At 39.4% G+C, this 23852-nt stretch overlaps 1 protein-coding gene across 1 annotated transcript; it reads left to right on the forward strand.

Annotated features, from left to right (window-relative positions):
* Positions 1-125: 125 nt before the first annotated feature.
* Positions 126-22701, forward strand: LOC131166131 (uncharacterized). Its single transcript, XM_058124438.1, has 4 exons — positions 126-590; positions 16554-16650; positions 22015-22069; positions 22172-22701. The coding sequence occupies exons 1-4, from the start codon at positions 456-458 to the stop codon at positions 22368-22370; spliced, it is 486 nt and encodes a 161-aa protein (XP_057980421.1). The 5' UTR covers positions 126-455; the 3' UTR covers positions 22371-22701.
* The last annotated feature ends 1151 nt before the right edge of the window (positions 22702-23852 follow it).

Genomic DNA, 23852 nt, shown 5'->3' on the forward strand with positions numbered 1-23852 from the left:
TGTAAAACGGACGCGTGGATAACTGGTGCGTAATCCAAAAAAAATAAAAAAAAAATAACAAGAGCAAAATATTATCACACACACACATCAACTTGTATAAAAACGTAAATGAGTGTGTTTTTTTTTTTTTTTTGATTTAATTAAGAGAAAAGTTATGAATAATAATTGTGATGTTCTGAATATCTTAAAAAGGGGATCAAATTTTGAGAACTTTATTTTACTAGTCTATGACTATCACAATTTATCTAAATTTAAGCTCCCAAATTCTAATCATTTGTAACCCTACATTGGCAGCTTCGAAATTGCAGCTCGGATTCCCCAAGTCCTGGAGTTTCAAACGGACACCAGTCCCCGGCTCGTTCACTGGAGCACCATTCCAACATCTGCTCCGCAATCCGGTGTGACATTTTCTCGACGCCGGACTAGGTTCTGCATCTTCTTCACCGTTCGAGAGCATGGCATTGAGACCGCCGAGTTTACTCGCTACCGTCAGATCTGAAGCCATGAATCCCAACGGCTTGCGGAATCCAAACCCAGGTCCTCTGCCCCGCCTTTCCATCTCAAAGCCATCATGGGTTGTCAAAAGTGAGGCAAGTTTAACTTTCCCCTTCTTATACCCCGTTTGGTCACTGAGAAAATGAAGGAAAAACGGATGAAAATGAAAAAAAGAAAAGAAAAGGCCTTTTTAAATTTATTTTCATATAAAAAATGGAAAATTGAGAATTGGGTATTCCTGGGTCACTTTGTTTGGATAACTAGGAGAGAAAAGAAGAGAAATGATAACATGCTTCTACCAAGATGGCCGAGGAGAGCAGCGGAGAAGGATATAGTGAGGCTGCTCTACAGAAGAGCTCTTAAAGTCTCAATTGTGCTATACATCACCATCTCTGTTGAGCTGCAGTGGAGACGGCGGCAGCCACCTCCACCAACCTCAGCCTACGTTTGTTGAATTCAAGCCCACCGCCATTGAATTCCATCTCCACCTACCATTCCCACCCATCCCCATTCATAGCTATATGGAGGTGTGTGTGTGTGTGTGTGTGAAAAAAGGTGTAATAGAGTTGAAGAAGAAGAGAGAGATAGAGGTGAGAGAGGGAGAGTGAGTTGAGTTGAGTGGAGTGCAGTTGCCTCCTCCTCCTCCACCATGTATTTTCTCTCAGTTTTAGTGAGATTGGTGTGCTCCATGGACATAAGCCAGTTTGGGCCGAACCATGTTAAATCTTGGTGTCTATTTCTTGCTTGTTTATCTATGTTAGTGGTATGATTGTTGCTCCCTGATCCCTAACAATTGGTATCAGAGCTAGATCAGAGCAAAACCGCCACTTTTGGCCACCGTCCAGAAATTCAAGTAGCTCAAAATCAAGTTTTGAGCACACTAGGGTGTTCCTCTCGATGAGACGAAGGAGGCTCCACAAGTCCACATGCGCCTCCAAAAGTCCGTCATCATCGCCACGTGCCATCATGCACCACATAGTCACCGATGCGTGATCTCACGCGTCGTCATGCGCCACATAGTCGCTGGCGCGTGACCTCACGTGCCCCCACGTGCGGACCAGTTGAAGGTGCGTATACCATACGCGCCTGTTGGAGGTTCTATAAGAAGTTGACGTCAGCGCGACGCCCCTCCTGCGTTAGCTAGCCATGTCAGCCACCACCTCACCATCCCATTAACAGCTACTGCACATGTGGTAGTCTACGTCAGCAAATGGTGTCAGTGATGGCAACGGAATATTCTGTTAATAAGAGCATATTTGTTAAGTTTGACCAAGGGTTGACCTTTTGATCAGAAACTTTGACCGGGCTTTTTGGAGCCATTTCAGGTTCGTTTTTCAAACGAGTTGAACCATTCCTATGGTTTTAGGTCGTTCCGGATCCAATCGTTTCGTCCGTTTGAGCTAATTCCATCTCTAGTTAGGCGAATCAAGATATCAAACAAAAAAAACTCAAAAATCGGGATGTTTGACGGCATCAATTTCGATTTTTGGAAGATGCAAATCGAGGAAGAGATTAGGATGCAGTCAAACAATGCTTCTACTTAAAGTTCAGTCTTGAACGTGGAAAGCCGAGGGAAAGATTCAAGGAAAGGAAACGGGCACGGACGATCAAACAATTGCGGCAGATCTAGGATTAGGCGGTCTAGATCCAGAAATGCCAAAGGTTCCTAGGGTACAAAGAGTATTGAGTGCTGGAACTGTGGGAAGATCAGACACTACAGAAATTAGTGCAAAGGTCCAAGGAAAAAATCTGAGGCAAAGATAAAAGCAAATGTCGCTTCAGAAAAAGGTGATAAGTTGATATGCTCTTTGGAGAGCAAGCAGGAGTCTTGAGTTTTAGACTCTAGAACGTCATTTCACGCTATTTGTAGTAGAGATTGCCTAGAGGAGTATACATCAGGTGACTGCGGTAAGGTATACTTTGGCAATGATCAACCTTGCTGACATTGTCGGCAAAGAAATTGTGAAAATCAAGATGAATGGGTCCGTGTGGAAGCTAGTGGATGTTAGATGTATTTTAGACCTGAGAAAGAACTTGATCTCAGTTGAACAACTGGCGGATGAGGGATATCACAACATTCATTGGCGATGAATGGAAGATATCAAAGGGTGCAATGACAATTGCACGAGGTAAGAAAAGTGGAACACTTTATGTGATCTCTAATGCATGCATATATATATTTCAGTTGTTATAGAAAATGATGATAGCAATATTTGACACCAACGACTTGGTCACATAAGCGAGAAGGGACTCAGGGTGATGCACTTCAAGGGAAAATTGAGTGGTCTATGTGGTCAATGGAGATTGACATGTGAGAGGATTGCATACTCGGAAAACTGAAGAGGGTCAGTTTCCAAACATACACCCGTACCCCAAAGAAGCAGAGACTTGAACTAGTCCATTTAGACGCATTGGGACCAACGATCCTCTCATCTGCAGGTGGAAGGAATTATTTCGTGACATTCATCGACGATCATTTTCAGAAGGTATGAGTTTACTTTTTGAAATATAATTCAGATGTCTTTGATGCTTTCAAGATATGGAAAACAATGGTTGAAAATAAAACTGGTTTAAAAATCAAGAAGTTGAGAACCGACAACGGTGGTGAGTAGGAAGATACCATGTTCAAGAAATTCTGCTATAAGTATGGTATCGGGATGGAAAGAATTGTGCCGGGTATGCCTTAGCACAATGGCGTACCCGAGCCGATGAACCTATCGTTGACCAAAAGAGCCAGAAGTATGTGTATGTAGTCAGGCCTACCAAAGCAGTTCTGGGCAGAGGCAGTCAACACAGTGACATACTTGATCAACAGGAGTCCATTAGTACCATTAGACCACACCAAAAGAAGCATGGAGTGGAAAAGAGGTGAGACTTTCACATTTGAAAGTTTTCGATTGTGTTGCATATGTGCATATTAATGATTATGTCATAAACAAGCTTGATCTAAAGTCCTAGAAATGCACTTTCGTCGGCTACGGTGAAGATGAGTATGAGTATTGCATTTGGAACAATGAAAATAAGAAAGTGATCAGAAGCAGAGACGTGATCTTCAATGAAAAAATGATGTACAAGGATAGACACACAACAAAACCCACCAAACCAGTTCATAATGAAATAATTTATATAGACTTGGATGATGTCCCAGAAGGTGTCAGAACACAACAACAAAACGCCGAGAATCCTCAAGCAGAGGAACCTGTGGAGCAGATCGTCGCACCACCACCTCCTACTCCAGCTTTAGAGCTTAGGAGATCTTCTCAGCCCTATGTACCAAATAAAAGGTATGTGAATTATTTATTTCTTATAGATGGAGGAGGGTCCGAATGTTATGATGAAGCATGTTAGGCGGGAGATTCGAGGAAGTGGGAGCTTACAATGAAGGACAAGATGAAGTCCGTCACCTTAAAAAAAACGTGGGAACTAGCTGAGTTGTCCAAAGGTAAGGAGACTTTTTATAACAAGTGGGTGTATCGGATCAAAGAGGAGCATGATGGTTCCAGGAGGCACAAGGCCCGGTTGGTAGTCAAAGGCTTCAAGTAGAAGGAAGGAATCGACTACATCGACATCTTTGCACAAGTTGTGAAGCTAACAACCATCAGATCAGTCATAAACATTGTTGCCTCGAAGGGCCTACATCTCGAGCAGTTGGATGTGAAGACGACTCTTCATGGTGATCTAGATGAGTATATTTACATACACCAACCAGGAGGATTCTCAGTGAAAGGTAAAGAGAATCTTATGTGTAGGGTTAAAGAAAAGCTTGTACGGTCTTAAACAAGCTCCCAGGCAATGGTACCGAAAATTTGATGGCTTTATGTACAGGAAAAATTTTTAGAAGTGCAACACTGACCACTATTGCCACTTCAAGAGGTATTAGTCTAGCTCTATCATTTTGTTACTATATGTCGATAACATGCTAGTCGCAGGACCCGATATAAAAGAGATCATAAAATTGAAACAACAATTTTCAAAGGAGTTTGACATGAAGGACTTGGGTTCAACAGAGCAGATGCTTGGGATGCGGATCTCCAGAGATAAGCAACAAGGAACGTTGCGGTTATCTTAGTCGGAGTACATTAGTCGTGTTTTATAGAGATTCAACATGAACAACACCAAAGCGGTAAATACACTATTGGCCAGACACTTCCGCCTCTCCAAGGATCAGGCTCCCCAAATAGATAAAGAGAAGGACTTCATGGCTAAGGTACTTTACGCCTTAGCCGTTGGAAGTCTCATGTACACCATGGTTTGTACCAGACTAGACATTGGCCAAGCAGTGAAAGCTGTCAGCAGATTCATGTCAAATCTAGGGAAGACTCATTGGGAAGTAGTGAAGTGGATCTTGAGGTACCTACGTGACACTATTGATAAGTGTCTATGTTTCGGTAAAGGAGACTTGAAAATTCAAGGGTATGTAGATACCGATTTTGCTGATCAAGTTGATCATCACAGAAATACCACCGGATATGTGTTCACTGTTGGTACAACATAAGCTGAGTATGTAGCAGTAATAGATATCCGGTGGTGCTTCTGCGGTGATCAACTTCACCAGAAAAATTGGCATCTACATACCCTTGAATTTTCAAGTCTCTTTTGCCAAAACATAGACACTTATCAATAGTGTCACGTAGGTACCTCAAGATCCACTTCACTGCTTCCCAGTGAGTCTTCCCTGGATTTGACATGAACCTGCTGACAACTCCCATTGCTTGGCCAATGTTTGGTCTGGTACAAACCAAGGAGTACATGAGACTTCCAATGGCTAAGGCGTAAGGTACCTTAGCCATGAAATCCTTCTCTTCATCCGTCTAGGGAGCTTGATCCTTGGAGAGGCGAAAGTGTTCGGCAAATGGTGTATTTACCGCTTTGGCGCTGCTCATGTTGAATCTCTATAAAACACGACTAATGTACTCTGACTGAGATAACCGCAATGTTCCCTATTGCTTATCTTTGGAGATCCGCATCTCAAGTATCAACTTTGCTGAACCCAAGTCATTCATGTCAAACTCCTTTGAAAATTGTCACTTCAATTTTATGATCTCTTCTATATCTGGTCCTGCTACTAGCATGTCATCGATATATAGCAACAAAATGATATAGCTAGACTGATACCTTTTGAAGTAGTAATAGTGGTCGCCGCTGCACTTCTGAAAATCTTTCCTGTGCATAAAGCCGTCAAATTTTCGGTACCATTGCCTGGGAGCTTGTTTGAGACCGTACAAGCTCTTCTTTAACCTACACACAAGATTCTCTTTACCTTTCACTGAGACTCCTTCTAGTGGGTGCATGTAAATCTACTCATCTTGATCACCGTGAAGAAATGCCGTCTTCACATCTAACTTCTCGAGATGTAGGCCCTCCGAGGCTACAATGCTCAAGATTGATCTGATGATTGTTAGCTTCACAACTGGTGCAAAAATGTCGGTGTAGTCGATTCCTTCCTTCTGTTCGAAGCCTTTGACTACCAATCAGGCTTTGTGCCTCCTGGAGCCATTATGCTTCTCTTTGATCCTGTACGCCCACTTGTTGTGAAGAGCCTTTTAACCTTTGGGCAACTTAGCTAGTTCCTACGTTTTGTTGGAGGTGAGGGACTTTATCTCTTCCTTCATTGCAAGCTCCCACTTGTTCGAATTTCCCGCTTGACATGCTTCATCATAGCATTCAGGTTCTCTTCCATCTATAAGAATTAAATAATCCATAAACCTTTTATTTGGTACATGAGGTCGAGAAGATCTCCTAAGCTCCAAAGCTGGAGTAGGAGACAGTGGTGCGACGATCTGCTCCACAGGTTCCTTTACTTGAGGATTCTTGGTGTTTTGCTGTTGTGTCCCGACACCTTTTGGGACATCATCCAAGTCTACATAAGTTTCATTTTGACTGGTTCAATGGGTTCTATTGTGTGTCTGTCTTTGTATATCACTTTTTCATTGAAGATCACGTCTCTGCTTCTGATCACTTTCTTATTTTCATTGTCCCAAATGCGATACTCGTACTTATCTTCACCGTAGTCGACGAAGGTGCATTTTCGGGACTTTGGATCAAGCTTGTTTCTGACATGATCACTAATATGCACATATGCAACACAATCGAAAACTTTTAAATGTGAAAGTCTCACTTCTTTTCCGCTCCTTACTTCTTCTGGTAGTCTGTGGTCCAATGGTACTGATGGACTCCTTTTTTTTTTTTTTTTTAATTTTTAATTTTTTGGTAGAAGAGGGCGGCACCTTCTAACTTTATTAGAAAACCCCTCACTTATGGCGGAGGAATACCGTGGTTCCAATCTTGAGATTTTGGGACAACAAAAGCAAACTCTAAGACCCTAAAACTTACTTAACCTACATAAACCAAACCAAAAAACCAAACACCAACAACCAAACAAAAAGTGGAAAACAAAACTAAGAAACTAAACCACGAAAAGTGGAAAACAAACAAAACTCCAGAAGATAACACAAAACATCATGAGCGTAAAGAAGGAAAACCAAACAAATCCAATCGAATCATTCCCTTGACTTGCTGAGGAAGATCATCCTGACAACAATATGATAGAGAAATACCAGATTCACCCTGTTTGGCAAAGAAATCTGCACTTTTATTCGCCTCCCTATAAACATGTTCCACTTTGAACTGTATGCCTCTCAATGCTAGCATAAGTTCTTCCACAATTCCCATAAGTTCCAAACCGAGCACTTCCCAGAATTTGTCCACTAAACCAACAAAACTGAGTCACATGCAATCTCCACTTGATCAAATCCGAGATCTTTGCATAGATTAATTCCTAAAATAATCGCCTTCAATTCAGCCATGTTATTTGTCCATAACCCAATAATGAGGAAAAAACTGCTTTAAATAAACTTTTTTCATCTCTTATCACGCCTCCACCACCACAATTACCTGGGTTACCTCTACAACTCCCATCCACATTCAATTTAACCCAACCTATCCCAAGTTTACACCATCTGACTACACGAGGAAGACAAACCCCCACAGTTTTTACTTGAATATCCAAAGCACGAAGGACTGCAATATCCGTGCAAGAAGCAGGTGTACATTTATTTAACTTGTCTGAAATGGATATTAGCCAATATTAATATCAAGCCACACAATTCTCACCGAATTATGAATTGATTCCATCCTGGGTCTACATCGACGAGTCCAGAGTCTCCAAATGATGAGACTAGGTATAAGACCTACCAAAATGTCTAACTGTGAGGCCCATCTTGCACAACTAAACAAGACATTAACTCTGCCTTTCCAAGTACTCGTTGCCATACAACTAACTCCCAATGCCACTGCTGCTTTTTTCCATACCTCTTAAGCAAAAGATCCGGTGCACAACACATGGTCTAGAGATTCAATCTTGGCATTTAAACAACAATCACATTGAGAGGCCCTCTAGACACCTACTTCTTTAATACGAGTATCAACCGGAAGACAAGCGAACCAAGATTTTCACATACAAATTGACACCCTTTTTGGCAACATAGGATGTCAGATCCATTTTGCAACTGAGAATTCCTCTTTATGCTCCCTTATAATTTCCCAAGCACTTGCCGTGGTAAATTTCCCATCTGTTGAAGGTTCCCAAATTACTGTATCTGGACCCTCCTGGCAAGAAACAGCAAAGTTCATTACTTCCTCAGCTTGATCTTCACCCAATAGATCCACTAATAAATCAACATTCCACCCATCTCTATCCCAACAATCTCGAGTTCATAACTTATGGTTACTGATTTCTTGAACCTTAGCACAAAGGGGACTGGAGGCTAACCAACGTTCAAACCAGAAAGAAGCCGACCCTTCTTTAATTCGAACACGGACATGCTCTAAAACTTCAGGAATCACACGAACAATCGATCTCCAAAATCTGGTTACTTTCTCTAGTTTCATTTCTCTCAAATGGTGTTTCTTATACAAGTACTTGGCTTTAAAGAATTGAGTCCACAGATTATCCATAGTTAACAATCTCTACACAAACTTCATATGCAATGATTTTTCTACCTCCTCCAAATCCCTTACACCCAAACCACCCTCACAAACATGCTTACATATATTAGACTAGGAACATCAATTCCTTTTCCTTTTTTCATTTACTCTACTCCAAAAAAATTTCGAGAACATAGAATTTATCTTTTTGAAGACAGTATTAGGAATGTCCAATACCGCTAATTGATGAACCGCCATTGATGATAATACATGCTTAATTAAAATTAGGCGGCCCCCTTGAGATTAAAACTTAAATTTCCAACTCGCTATCTTTTTCCTCAATTTATCAACTATGGGCTCTAAAATACGGGCCGTAAGACATCCCGATACCAAAGGAACACCCAAATATGTAGCAGGGAAACCTCCTTCCGCAAAGCCAGTCGTCCTTAACAGAGATCTCTTTCGAGCAAAAGCAATTCTCTTTGACAAAAAAATACTTGACTTTTTTTTATTTATCAATTGACCAGACCAATCCTCATACTTCTTCAGAGTCTTAATAAGCATTTGAATGGAACTTCTCTTGCCATTGGCAAAAATAAGAATGTCATCCGCATAGAAAAGGTGAGATAACAAAGACGCCCCACGAGGATGATAGTAAGCCCCTATCTTATGCTTCATAAAATTTTTCTTTAGAAGCCGAGAGAGAACTTCCTATTAAATAATAAATAGATAAGAAGATAAAGGATCTCCTTGGCGAAGCCCTCGAGAATGTTTAAAGAAACCTTTATAAGTGTCATTCATCATAATGGAGAACCAAGGAGAGGAAACACATTCCGCCACTAAACCATAGAATCTTCGGGAGAAACCAAAGCTTTCCAGAACCAAGTTTAAAAAATCCTAATCAACCCTATCATATGCCTTAGCCATGTCCACTTTGATCATTACATTTCCACCATTAGACTTCTTATGCAGAGAATGCACCATTACTTGTGCCAAAGAAATATTTTCAATTATACTTCTACCAAGAATGAAAGCTCCCTGTTTTGGAGAAATCAATGCAGACAATAAACCTGTCATCCTTGCAACAATAATTTTTGAAAAATTTTTGTAGATAACACTACAAAGACTAATAGGCCTAAACTTGTCAAAACTCTGAGGATTTTGAACTTTTGGGATTAGAACAATGTAAGATGCAGAATAAAATCTAGGAAGAGGAGACCCATAAAAAAAATCTCTAGTTGCATCGATCTCGTCTTCTTTTACAATATCCCAGCAATCCTAGAAAAAGGCCGAGCCAAAACCATCCGGACCTGGGCTACTATTTCTCGGGATAGAAAGAATAACATCCCTTACCTCCACCTTAGACGGTTCACGACAAAGATCAATATTCTCCTCTTTAGAAACCATAGGAGATATTATATCAACAAGGTTAGCTGTTCGATTGGGTCCTACACCTGTTAAGAAAGTTCGAAAATACCTTACTGCACCCTCATGAACAGCCTCCATAGAATCCAACACTTCTCCATTTGGAAGTTTCAATGAATGAATCAGTCTTCTTCCTCCTTTGGTTTACAAATGCATGAAAGAACTTTGTATTGTTATCCCCCGCCTCCAACCATTTTTTTTGGCTAGCTAAGAAATACGAATCTCCTTCCTCCTTTCCCATGCTTCCAACTCGAGTTTAGTAAGGAAAAAATCTTCCTCCATTTTTGATGAATACCCTTCCTGAAGCCGAGCCTCTAGAACCTCCATACTTTCCTCCAATTTTTTAATGTTCTGCTGTACATGTCCAAAAACCTGTTTGTTCCAGTTTCGAATTGCAACTTTCGTATGTTTCAATTTACCAGCAAGTCTAACTAAACCCGAACCATTAGACTCCTCCCTCTAGGCTTCCTCCATGCAAGACTTAAAAGACTGGTGCGTGCTCCACATATTCTGATACCTGAAGGGAGAAGGACCATACCGATGCAGATTTCTATGAAATCGAATAATCAATGGGTTATGATCTAAAGTTCTCCTCTTTCCATACTCAAAATAAATATTTGACAAAACTTGGAGAAGATTCGAATTATAGAGCACCCTATCCAGTTTTGCTTGACTCCGAGAATTACCATTGTGACCATTACACCAAGACATGTTGTTGCCAGTACCACAATTGTCCAAGCAATTGTTAAATTCCTCCATAGTCGATAACGACCTCATATGACCACCAATACATTCCAAATCTGAACGGATGATATTAAAATCTCCCGCCACTAACCAAGGGAAATCAACCCTCTTTACAAACTCCAAATCATTCCAAAGTCCCCGACGATGTGTTTGACGACAATTAGCATAAACAAAAGAAGGCAAGAAAATCTGGTCCATTGAACTAAAAATACCCAAAATAACTTGGTCAGACATATGTTGTAACTCAAAGTGCACTTCCTCTTCTCAAAATATCCAAATTTTACCCCCCACTGAAGCATTCGCACAAAAATTCGGAAAATTTAGAAAATCAGCCCATTGCGACATCAGACTTTCATCAGAAAATGGCTCTGAAAGAACCAAAATAGAAGGCGAAAAATTCCTCATTAACTTATGTAAACGATTTTTCGACGTGCCTAAACCCCACACATTCCACACTAGAATTGTATTAATCATAAATCAAGTTTCTTTGGACAGGTAATAACCTGTTGAGACTTCTTCTCACTTTGCCCATTAATATCCTTCAACTTAACAATCGGAACATGTAAATCATCATCCGAACAAAAGCCTTTTTCCAAAGGGAGTTTCTCTAAAGTATTTGTCTCCACCTCCCTATCCGATTCACAATTATGTGAGACACACTTGGCCATGAAGTTACACTCTTGTTCCAAAATTTCTGTAACCATATTACTAGACGTCATCAACTGATCACGCACTACTATGCCATCTTCCACTATCAGAATATCAACGTCAGGAGCACCCAAGACTGGTTCAACACTTTCCTCCCTTAGCACAATCTCATATTGATTTGTATTTCGCTGCAAAGTCTCCACTTCAGGCCTCGGATCTTCAGGAACAAACTCCCCCTCTTCCATCTCACGGTGCGGAACTGTCTCAACCACTGGCAAAATTTGTGATGTCGTTGCACCCTCTTGAGCCTGAGCCCCCTCTACAGGTTTTTCAACAATGCATGGATCTATCAATTCTCTCAGAACTTCCTTTCCTTTATCCAATTTCTTCACACGCCAAACTTCTTGTCGATTTTCTTGTCTACCATATTCCGTATCCTTACCTTTATCCCCAATTTTATGTTTCCTTTCACCCCCTCGGCATACCACCTTTGAATGCCTTTGTCTATGACATTTCTCACAATAAAATCCTTACTTTTCGTACCTTACTTCCTGCCAAATTTTCTGATTTGCAGAAACAACAATCGGGAAATAATCCACCTGATCTGCCAATAAATCCACCTCCACGCACATTCTCGCACCCGTAGCCCTAGTTCGATTAAGCGTAGCATTGTCAATTCCCAAGTATTGACCAAACCTGGTGGCTAGAATTTGTAAGCAATCAAGCCTGTACATGTGCATCGAAAGACCACGGAGAAATAACATTGAGGGGCCAAGGATGGTTCCTGTTTCAGGTTGAAATCCTTTGTCCTTCGAAAAAGACGAAACGGAAATCCAGCCAAAATCCTTCCTTCACGAGACCATATGTGAAGAAAATCTTGTTCATTCTTCATCTGAACCAGTACGTAAAAATCATCCATGAAACTAACAGAAGGGATCTCCGAAAGGCCCCACGACTTTATGATATTCAAACGAATAATATCAATGGATGGTCTAGATTGCAAAAATTTCAGAACCAAAGCAAACCGAAAATCTTTCGCCACTTTGTTCATCTCAGCCTCCGAGAATATAAAACCAATATCTCCATCAATGTCAACTGGATATCTCGTGGCTAGTTTGAAAGAGGATGACGACAATTTAACAGCATTAGCATTAGAACGTGATACTACATGGGCATACGATAAAGGTCCTGAACCACCTTTCGAAAGAGGGCCCACTAGTGGAGGATCCCCCAGAGGGCCGGTAGGCGCCGCCATTGACTCCTACACAGTAAGCGTCTTACTTCAACGAGAATGGAAGAGAGACATACCTAATTTAGAATGATTTAGAGTACCGGCAGAAATTCTCACAGCAGGAGGAGGCTTGGGATTTCTCCTCTGCAAATCTCGGAAACGGCACCGTCCGACTCTTTTCTACGAAACCCGAAACAGCACCTAGTCACCGTCGTCGCAAGGGCTGAGACTGAGAGTCCCGTCGCGAGATTTCCCGAACTCGTTGTCGTCCCACCACCGTCTTCGTAAACCTCCTCTGCAAATCTCGGAAAGACCACCCTCTACAACCTCTGCTTTAGTGTGCAGGGCCACAGAGAGCTAGGTCCGAAGATTGGCGACCACAGCTGGCACAGGTGAGGGTAGTGGCGCGTCTTGTGTGGCGATCGGCAGCAGCGTGGCTAGTGGTGGTTGTGCGCACGGCGTCTCGCGCAAGAGTGCAGTGGGGCGGTGAACACGAAAACGCGTCAGAGAGTGAGGTTGGTGGTGGTGTAGCACTACAGAGTTGGTCGTGAATTGTGAGGAGGGAGGGCCGAGGGCGAGAGGCGCTGTGCGCGCGACGGCCCGCGGGCTGTGGGGATTAGGTCGTCGCTGCCGTTGCAGATTTGAATTGCGAGAGCTAGGGCTTCAAGGACTCCTCTCAAGCAGAGCTAGGGCTTCCGGCAGGCGCTGTGCGCGCAACGACGCGCGGGCTGTGGGGATTGGGTTGTAGCCGCCGTTAACACTTTGAAGTTTTCTTTGACATACCTCCCACCCACATTTTATTGAAGTGTTCATTTACTGATGGACTCCTGTTGATAAAGTATGCTACTGTGTTGACTGCCTTTGCTCAGAACTGCTTTGGTAGGCCTGGCTACATATGCATGCTTATGGCTCTTTCGGTCAACGATTGGTTCATCCGCTCGGCTATGCCGTTGTGCTGGGATGTACCTGGTGTGCTCCATGGATGTTGATGTGTGTGTGTGTGAAAAAAAGGTGTAATAGAGTTGAAGAAGAGAGAGAGAGGTGCAAAAGAGAGAGTGAGTTTTGTTGCGAGTTGAGTTGAGTGGAGTGCAGTTGCCTTCTCCTCGTATTTTATCCCAGTTTTAGTGAGATTGGTGTGCTCCATGGACGTAGGCCAGTTTGGGCCGAACCACGTTAAATCTTGGTGTCCATTTCTTGCTTGTTTGTTTATGTTTGTGGTATGATTGTTGCTCCTTGATCCCTAACAATCTCTTCGACCAAGATGGTCCTGATCTGAGCAAGAGGTTTGATACCAACAAAAATGTGGATGATCTTGATACAATTGACATAATGATATCTGATGGTCGTGAAGCACAATATAGTAAGTAGCAGCACCCTGATCCTTGTATTGTTCCTTGGGCTCTAGGCAGTGCAAAGTTCACCTGAATCCTGACTGTACCTTTTGGGATTGAAATGATATATATGACTATGGTGGAGAAGTTAATGATTAAAGCTAGAGATGATATATGGCTTGTGAAGAGCCATTAGTCACAGTTGATCCTCACTTGGTATTTTTCCTTGTATTGATATGGGTGATGGCACAAAGTACCAACCATTTGCTGTACTTTCATGTATCCTTTTAACTTGAGAAATTCATTTTGGTTCCAAAAAGGGGAAAAATAATAATTTTATCAACCACCCCAGTAGCATAAATCTCATGAAATGTCCTCTAATGTCCCAGCATATCTTTCTCAATTATGTCCCAACAACTTTTAAAACAACCATAGTGAAACCATTTGGGCCAGGAGCCTTGCCCTTCTCCATTCTCAAAAACCACCTTTAGAACCTCAAGGCTAAACTATCTCACCAACTAAATTGACTCTCTTTGATCTGAACCAGCCACCTATCCAAATCATCATTCACTGGTTGAAATCCTTCCTATTCAAAAATAAAAAATAAAAAACAAAAATAAAGAAAAGAAAAGAAAAGAAAGAAAAGAAAGAAAAGGATGATATAAGAACTACAAAAACAAATGATCCCATTCACCATTTGACCAAGGTTCCTAACTACCTTTTCCTCTGATTCCCAGATCAAACTCTGTTATATTGTTAGTCACCCCTGAAACGTCTAGTCCTGTTGATAAATTTTATGCGCATCTCTCCATGTGAGAGAGAAACAAGAATTGAGGTAGTGCCTTTAAGGTTGTATGAACAAAAGTGGGACGCATGAAAACAAAAAGGGTCTTGTAAGCGAATTGCAAATGGGACATGTGAATCTCTGGTTTCAACTCTCAAGGTCCTACACTGAACTTTCCTCCTCTGCTTTGCATGCCATTCCACTCAAAACATCCACCATTGGATCAAGCAAAAAAGGGGAGCGTGGATCACCAGACACTCCCCTTGATCCGCTAAACAAGTTTTAGGCTTCACTTTCACAATTACAAGAGAACATGGGTAAAAACAAGCAATAACTAATCCATATTTCCCTTCTAACACCAATCCCTTCTCAAAGTTTGAATTGAAAACAACAACTTTTTTTACCTGTTCTACATAATTCACAACTTCGTAAGCCACTAAGGGTGCTTCTAGAATCTGCTTAACCTTAAAAATGTTTGGGGAACTAGAAATAGTATCACTTAACACAACACAATCTGTTAGATGATAACATTAGTTTGAGTCCCTGATAAGCAGCCTAATAGGCCTACAATCTGTAATTGTAATTGAGCAGTCTTTTTGTTTTTTGGGATGAGTTCAATGAAATTACAATTCATACTTTTACCAACTAGAGGCGCACACACGCAAGAGAGAGAGAGAGAGAGAAGGATGAGTACATTAGCATCGTACATGTCAAGGAGAGCAGTGCAGAAGGAGAGGTGAGGCTGCTCTACAGAATAGCTTTTAAAGATGCACTCAATTGGGCCATACATCACCATCTCTTCTACCAAGACACTTTAGACCTGCGCGAGAGGTTTAATGCCAACAAAAATGTGGATGATCTTGATACAATTGATAGAATGTGGTTGATGGTGAAGCACAATATAATCAGTGGCAACACACTGATCCTGATATTGTTCCCTGGGCTCCAGGTGTTACAGAGCTCAATGGAAACCTTACACTATGATTATGGCCGAGAAGATACTGACTAAAGCTAGTGTGTTTCCTGTGGCTCAAAATAAAGATCGAGATGTTATGTGGATAGTGAAGATAATCATCTTTATATATATATATATATATATATATATTCAAATGAAATGCAAATTGTTTCTTTAAACAATTGAGAACCAGTAGTTGCAGTTGCTTCTCACTTTGTGTTTTTCCTTGTGTTGATATGGGCAATGGCAGTATGGCACAAAGCACTGTCCATTTGCTGCACTTCCATGTATCCGTTTTACTTTAAAACTTCATCTTAGTCCCAAAAAAGGGAAAATAAAAAAAATTACTTTTACCAACCACCCCAGTAGCATAAACCCCTTGGAATGTTCTTTAACTTCCCAACATATCTTTCTCAATTATGTCTCAACTACTTTTTAAAACAACCATAGTGAAACCATTTGGACAAAGAGCCCTGCCCAGTTGCCCATCTCCTTTCTAAAAAATGACCTTTCAAACCTCATGGTTAAACAACCTCGCGGCCCTCACCAACTGAATTGACTCTCTGTGGTTTGAACTAGGCCACCAATCCAATTTATCAATCATGGGATGAAATCCTTCCTTTTCATAAAAGGAAAAATGAAAAAAAGAAAATTAGAATTTTTTTTTCCTACAAAAACAGATGATCTAATTCACCATTTGACCTGGGTCCTTAAAACTCATTCCTCCTCAGATTCTTTGATCAAACTCTTTGTTATATTGTTAGCCGCCCCTGAATTGAGTCCTATTGACAAATTTTGTGCACATCTGTGTGTGAGAGAGAGACAAATATTGGCGTAGTGCCTCTGGCTGTATGTATGAAAACATCTTCTTCTCCCTGACACCACTACCACCACCACTGGGGAAAAAAAAGTGCGGTGACAGCTGAGTGGGTTAGGGCAGAAAAGTTGAGAAGTTCTATGGGTTCTGCCAAATATCTCCTCTTGTAATTTTTTGATCATCCTTATTTGTTGCAGTCAAATGTTCATAAGGAAGGAAGAAGGAGGCCAGATCCACCTTGTGTGGTCTGTGAAGGGAGTGGAAGAGTTGATTGCCACCATTGCTGTGGAAAAGGTTCCCTCTCTCTCTCTCTCTCTCTCTTACAGGGTTTTATATAATATATTTTTCTTGTAAAATTCACTATTTATGATGAGGTGAATTTCCTTTTTTTGACTCTCATTTTGAATCTTTTAAGTGCACAAAAGTTATATGCATGTATATTTGCCCATTTGAGCTCAATTTGACATACGCAAGTACTTAGTGGGTTCATCAAGTGCCTTTCTGTGAATTGTAGATGGTGGGTTTAAGTTTGTTTATTTTGAAGTTAATGTTTGTGTAACCAGTGTTGAAAATCTTGTGCATGAAACCATGGTATTTATAAAGGAAATAGCTTTAAAGTGGCTTTGAAACACTTTGCAAGCGAGGACCTTGAGAGTCAATTAGTCAAATGTCTCACGAGCTAAACTCATGGTGGAATGTTTTCCTTTTCTGCCTTATGTTCCAGTCGGTGAGGTGTGTGCCTTATGTGGACGGTCCTTATTAGAAAACAATTTTTGTAAATATTTTATGTTGATTGTATTTGTCCTTTAACTATATGATTATTATAATGATATTTTTGCCATCTTTTCTTTACTAAATCATGTTTTCTTTGTCAAACCATTTTTAGTTTGTTTTGATGTTCCCTTCTTAATATTCATGCTCTATTTGTGAGTGGACTTGAACCATAATAGGTGTTTGTTGGCAAGGGGTAGGAGATGATGGTTGAAACACAATAACCCAAAATAATCCATCCCCTTGCTCAAATCAATGCCAAGTTGAATAATAAAAAATTAAATATCACAAGCTATCGGTAATCAACTGCACAAATCACCCATACACATATAAAGGAGATTCCAAAATTTACATGGAAAATGTTAGGCGTACATCAACTATAACCATTGAGATCAACAAATTCTAGGTACCCAAGATAATATAAGCCATCACCAACAAGGTGGAATCGAACACTAACCACATATTGAGAGGTCTCGCCTGAAAATAGAGGCTGCTGTCTCAGCAACAGGACCATCTCTAGAGAGCTCCAAACTACAATCACACCATCCAGAACGAAGGACAAGTGAGGAACATAATGTTAAATGTCAGCTCAATCAGAAGAGAAATCACCACACGATTGCCAAAAAACAAGCTGAATGTGCAGGCCCCTTCAGCCCAGAAATTTCAGCAAGACTTTTCACTCCCTTCTTGGCTGTTCCAAGGCATGCACAAACCAAAACATCCTGCCGGAAATTGCTCCTCAATCAATTGATTTATCTTCCCCAAAGATGACAACCCATCTTCCAAAAACAACACATAACTAACCAGGAAAAAAGAAATTTCATTGCATAATCACCCAACCAAGTGGGCTACCATGAAGAAAAATATCATTTTCCCCTTGGGTACCACCAAGATATCCAAGTGGATTACTCCAAATATATGAGTGCCGTCCTCCACATAGGAGGAAACTCTACAATGTAAACTTGTTTAGTTCTAGTATGAAATTGTGCTAGCTTTCCTCTGAAAATGTTTAATGGAGGTCCATATGCATAAAAGTTTAATATACATACATATGCGCAGAAAGTTTCAAGTTTGTGCCATTTTCTTTTTGTTTTTGTCTTTAATTGTTCTTTATTCTGTTTATCAGAAAAGATATTCCTTGATTTTTGATACAAAAAAAAAAGCTATATGCCTTGAGGTTGCCATCTTACTGGTCTGGAAGTGAGATGCCTTGCCTACAAATTCTTTTTTAATTTTTGATATTAAAAAAAAAAAGCTGTATGCCTTGAGGTTGCCATCTTACCGATCAGGAAGTGAGATGCCTTGCCTACAAATTCTATTTTTTTTTCAAGCCATTAGTGCATGTTTTGCCATATGTCTAGATGCTTATTTTTGGGACATAGCCAACTCAAATGCCTGTATTGGGTGTGGAGCTGTATATGTATAGTAGTCAATAACAGCAGCCTTACTTCTAGTTCCAAATTTTTATCATCTTTTCCTAGTGGTAAAATGGAAAATTTTGACATTCCTTGTTAAACTTAGCACCCTTCTCAACGAAATATGTAAGTAATAGAAAAATATGAAAATTTATGATTAGGAATGTGTTTCACTCTTCCTTTGGAAGACACCGTTGTTGGATATGAATGCAGCTGTAGCATTGTAGGCTCACAGCCTCACCCCTATAGCTGTACTGATATCCACCTAGCCTCTACTTGTGAATTTTGATGTCTCCATTGAACAAACTCAACAAACTCAACCAGTGATACAAGTTGTTTAATGAAGAAGACGAACAAAATGCAGTATGTTTAAATGTAGTTATTTTTATGGTGAGATTGCTAAGCATTAAGGCAGTAATGTGTGATTGAAATCAGGATGTTGTGATGAATGAGTGACAACGTAAGAGAGAGAAATAGAAATCCATGCTTTTGATAGAAATTAAGTGATGAATTAATGTAGGAAAAAAATGTGATAAGGATAGAGGGAGAATCATGGTTTTGTTCAGAGAACACTAATAGGTAAGGACTACGACCCTAGGTAGAGCTGAATGGCAGTGAGAGAGTATTTCTGTTGAAAGCCTGAATGGATTGGTACAGATTTGCAATGCCAAGTTTCCAGTGGTGCTATAAAATTGAAGATAGACAAACCTGGATAATCTGTCTGGAAAGTTCTTAATTATCACAATCATCATCTTCTCATCTCGTTTAACTAGAGTTGGATCTCCTGCATCTTGAGATCCTTTTCCTGTGAGTGCTCATTTGGCACTAATTTGGTTGTATGCATTATGCAAGTCCACTAGGGTGGGTTTTCTATCCTTACTCCTTAGGCTTGGTGATGGTATCACATATGCGTGAGAGGTGGAGATTTGTTGGGTTAGTCTTTTTATATATTTATTTATTTATTTTTTTTAAAGAGGTAGCACACATTGGGAGTTGAATGGCTGGACGTGCTTCCAAGACTTAAATTTTTGGTTGGCAAAGGCATATTTATTTTGCTAAGGTTATTTTATTACCAAATCGTGGATTTGTATGCGTAAGTTGGGACTTCTTCCCAATGCATGTTTGGTTGATTTTGTAGTTTTCAGTTGCGTACATTTGTTTGTTTTGCATGTTGGATTTTTCTCAAGTCTCTTTACACATGGAAATGCTTCATCCTACAGTTTTCTTTTCTTGACCTAGAGAAGGTTTTTAGGTTTTCATATTTAGTGGGGATAAAAGTATTAAGCTTTGTTTTCACCACATGATGATAGCAAATTGGCTTGTGGGCTTGTGGATGAAGGCCCTAGTGTCCGATGACATAAATTTCTGTGTGGTAGTTCTTTTTTTTCCAATTTTTTTCTTTTAAAATAATCTCTTGCAATTCTATCTTGGACCTTTGCCAATTCTGGAGTTGCTTGTCCTCGTGGCCCCAACAGGTTTATAGGAAAGAAAGTGATATGTGCAAGGGGATGAAAATAGAAAACCCAAAGCATGATGCAACATTTATGTAAAAAGCATTTCAATTTGGGAAACCAGCTGAGCAAAAAGGTGGGAGATTTGTTACTGGTCAACGTCTGGGTTTTAGAAATAATAGAGTTCTTTGGTTTGTGGCTGTTTTGGCTGTCCTTTGGACCCTATCAATTGAGAAGAATATTGGGATTTCAAAGATCAGTCAACCTATCCATGGCTACTTTGAGATAGAGCAACTTTCTTTGCATCTCTTTGGGTGCACTCCTTGGTTTTTTAAGGGGAGTATCGCTGTCCAACTTCACAAGAGATTGGGGGGCTGTGCTCATGTCATTAATACTTACATTGTTTATCCTGGTTCCTTTAGTAGCTTTTAGTTTTTTTAATATATCTTTTGTTATCCACAGAGGACTCCTTGTCCTCTATTTTGTGCTTTGTTTATTGCTCTAATAGAATTTTCTTTTATCCGAAAAAAAGAAGAAGGTAATGCACCGAATTTCCAGAGCTGTTTCACATCAAAGAATCAACATTAGGTGGCAGGACAGTGTAGAAAGGATTAGAATCCGATTTAATAACAGGGCAGAATCCAATCAAAATAGTTAAAGCAATTCTATTTTTAAAATTTACCTAAATTTTCACAGAAGATGCCAACTTTTATTAGGCTGTAGCTATGATTGGATTTGGTCCAGCATGACAGTCTATAAGTTAAGCTTCCACTCAAATGATGAAGAACCCCTTTTCTGTGGTCCCAAATGAATATTTGCTTATATAAAGGGGTTGGTTTGCTTGCTCATAACACACATGGCGAATATATATATTTAAAATTCTCATCCCCCCTTTAGTCCCTTTTCTTTGAGTTCTTATTTTATTCTTTGTTTTCTTCTTTTTTTGACCATTTTTCTTTCGCATATCATGTTGTATCACTAGAATGAAGAACCAAAGGAGATAGCCTACATGAAACTAGTGTCTATACTTTGAATGATGATATCATATTTTTTAATTTTCACTTGGGCAGTATATGATTATCAAACAATTCTTCTTCAATTCATTTTGCACAAGGAGACCCAAGTTTCTTTTGGTTGTTTAAAAAACACTAAAAACACTTTATGCAAAAGAGATAATGTGAGGGTGGTAATAAATCAATGGAAATGAGTTCATTTGTCCAATCATAATGCGACCTTCATAATGATGCTGTAATAAACAGATGGGCAAAAGACACTGACCTTCCCTGAGATTTGACAAAAAGACAATAACCTCCCCTGAGTTTTACAAAAAGACACGAAACTCCCCTTATATTTTACAAAAAGACAAGTTTTTTGAGGGGAGGTTTCTGTCTTTTTGTCAAACCTCAGGGGAGGTCTCTGGTATTTTTGAAACCTTAAGGGAGGCCTATGATATTTTTGAAATCTCAAGAGAGGTCTCTATCTTTTTGGCAAACTTCAGGAGAGGTAAATGTCTTCTGTCCTAAACAAAATGAAATTACTTGACTTTCAGGTGGTATCCAAGCAACCTCTACATTTTTCATGAAAATACCCATTTTTCTTTGAGGTAATCTGGGAATAATTCATGTTGGGATGGCAGATTGAACCCCAAAATTTTTGTTTTCCTAAAATATTTTGGGTTTAGATAAGAGTGAGGTTAGTACAGATTGATGCTTAGCTATACTGCCCCCTGTTGTCTGATCAAAACCTCTAATTTTTTTGGCACTCAAATCTATATCTCATGGAAATCTGGATTCGGGTGCAACTAGAACTCCTGGAAGAATTGGAGTTCACTTTAGTAGTGTGCAACACATGCTTTCCTTGCCTAAACTTTTTTTTTTTTTCCAGCTGTCTTAAATTCATGCTTTCTGGGTGTTTAAGTTGGAACTTTTGTCTCTGTGATGCTTGAATGGATTTTCACATTCTGCTGAAATATATCATCATTTTTGTGATTCATTACTTTCCCTTTTTCCATTCTTTCATAGGCAGGACGAATGGTATAAATTTAGAAATGCTCCCTAGAGGGGAATGGCCAAAATGGTGAGGTGCCAATTTCTTTGGCGTGTGTAATATATGTGAGCACACTTCATGATGATTATATCCGGTGCTCGCACATCATCTAGTTCCTAATTACTTTTGCAGGTGTAGGACTTGTGGTGGAAGCGGCCTTGGCAACTGTAGTCGCTGCCTTGGAACTGGGGAATACAGGTACATAATGGGTTTCCATTTCATGAAGATTGATTCCAATCACGACCAAGATCAGAAGCCGCAGCAGGTCAAAGGTAATTCAGGGTGTCATAGCGCAGCTGACTTGCTTATAAATGGGGACCAATCAGTTTGAACTGTGATATTTGAAGATCATTAGCATTGGATTCCCAAATCCGTTTCCAGAAGCAGTGGGGTATCATCCTATACTTAAATCAGAGATCACAGTTCCATTACAAATTGCGGATTGGGATCTGATAAAAACTGGACAAAGTAATTGTCGCTGTAAATGTTACTTGCACCAAGCAGAAATGATTGTCTAGAACATGGAAGGAATAATGTTCTATGTTTGCATTATAAGAGAGTAAGCATTATAAGAGAGTAACTGTCAACATGTTTTCCACCTATCTGTATAATAACAATTCTAGTTTTAGCATTTCTTTGCAATACAGCATCCTTTAATTCTAGTTCTTTTTTTTTTTTTTTTTTTTTATCCCCTTGTTTTTTCACTGCAACTTCCATATTCAATAGTTGCATAAGGGTTGTTTGCTTGTTCTTCCCCTGTTTGAAGTTGGACCAGGGATCATGTTTCGTGACGTTTTTGGCTGTCTCGGGAAGGTTGCTGACAACTTACAATCCTTTCTTTGTTTCAGGCAATGTGAAAATATTGTGAGGAATGGATATTTTCAACCAGTTTGACCTTATTCTAGGTTGTTCAAGTCGCCACAAGACATGTAGAAGCTTGGAAGGGAGAAATTATATAATGTGCCTGTCTTGTCATATGTCTATGTACATGTTGGGTTGATGCCTACACGTAGTGAGCAATGAGCATCACTTCTTTTAACATCATGCTTATGGAGAGATGGACATATTTTATTATTTTCTTAAGGGAGGAAAGAAAAAAGGTGCAAATGAGGTATAGGGAAAAGGGAAAAGAGTGGCTTATTTCCTCTATTTGCTTAAACGAAGGAAAAATTAGTCACTGTAGGGTCTATTATTTGTGGGAAATATATATATTTTTAAATTTTTAAAATTTTAAGGAATTATAAAAAAAAAGGTTTAACTATTTTTTGAATTTTTTAAAAATTCATATAAAAAGATAGAAATAAAAGGTTTGTTTAAATGTGTAAAATAATGTCATTTTTTATTTTTAGATTTTAAAATGATTATAAAAAAGGCAACTTATTTTTCAAAATTTTAAAATTTACATAAGGTAGTACTTAGAATTATGGAATTTAGGACTTAAATTTGGATTTGTGTAGATTTAGAATATATTCTATACTTAATCCATAAAGTAAAGTCTAACATCTAAATTCTATGCCCTCCTATGGAAAATAAGAGTTAAGAGGTTTAGGAAATTTTTTATGTAAATCTTAAAAATATAAAAATATTTTTATAATTATTTTAAAAATAGAAATAAAAATAAAAATAAAAATATTTTCACAAACAAATAATGTCAAAATTATTTATTTATTTGTTTCATTTAATGTTGTAAAAAGTGAAAACTTGACTAATTTTAAAAATATTTTTTTTAAAATTAAAATAAGACTGCCTGTTATCTTTTCCCTCCTCATTTCATCCCACTTAGAAATATAAATTGTGTTCCAAGGAAAATCTC

Source organism: Malania oleifera, chromosome 10 (assembly GCF_029873635.1).
Source record: "Malania oleifera isolate guangnan ecotype guangnan chromosome 10, ASM2987363v1, whole genome shotgun sequence".
NCBI classification, from domain to species: domain Eukaryota; kingdom Viridiplantae; phylum Streptophyta; class Magnoliopsida; order Santalales; family Ximeniaceae; genus Malania; species Malania oleifera.

What these genes read in the sequence shown, in the direction of transcription:
- LOC131166131 (XM_058124438.1), top strand. Translation starts at nt 456, where the DNA reads ATGGCATTGAGACCGCCGAGTTTACTCGCTACCGTCAGATCTGAAGCC. An exon ending in CATGGGTTGTCAAAAGTGAG is followed by an intron (nt 591 to 16,553) that starts GCAAGTTTAACT and finishes TATTTGTTGCAG; the next exon opens with TCAAATGTTCATAAGGAAGG. An exon ending in CCACCATTGCTGTGGAAAAG is followed by an intron (nt 16,651 to 22,014) that starts GTTCCCTCTCTC and finishes ATTCTTTCATAG; the next exon opens with GCAGGACGAATGGTATAAAT.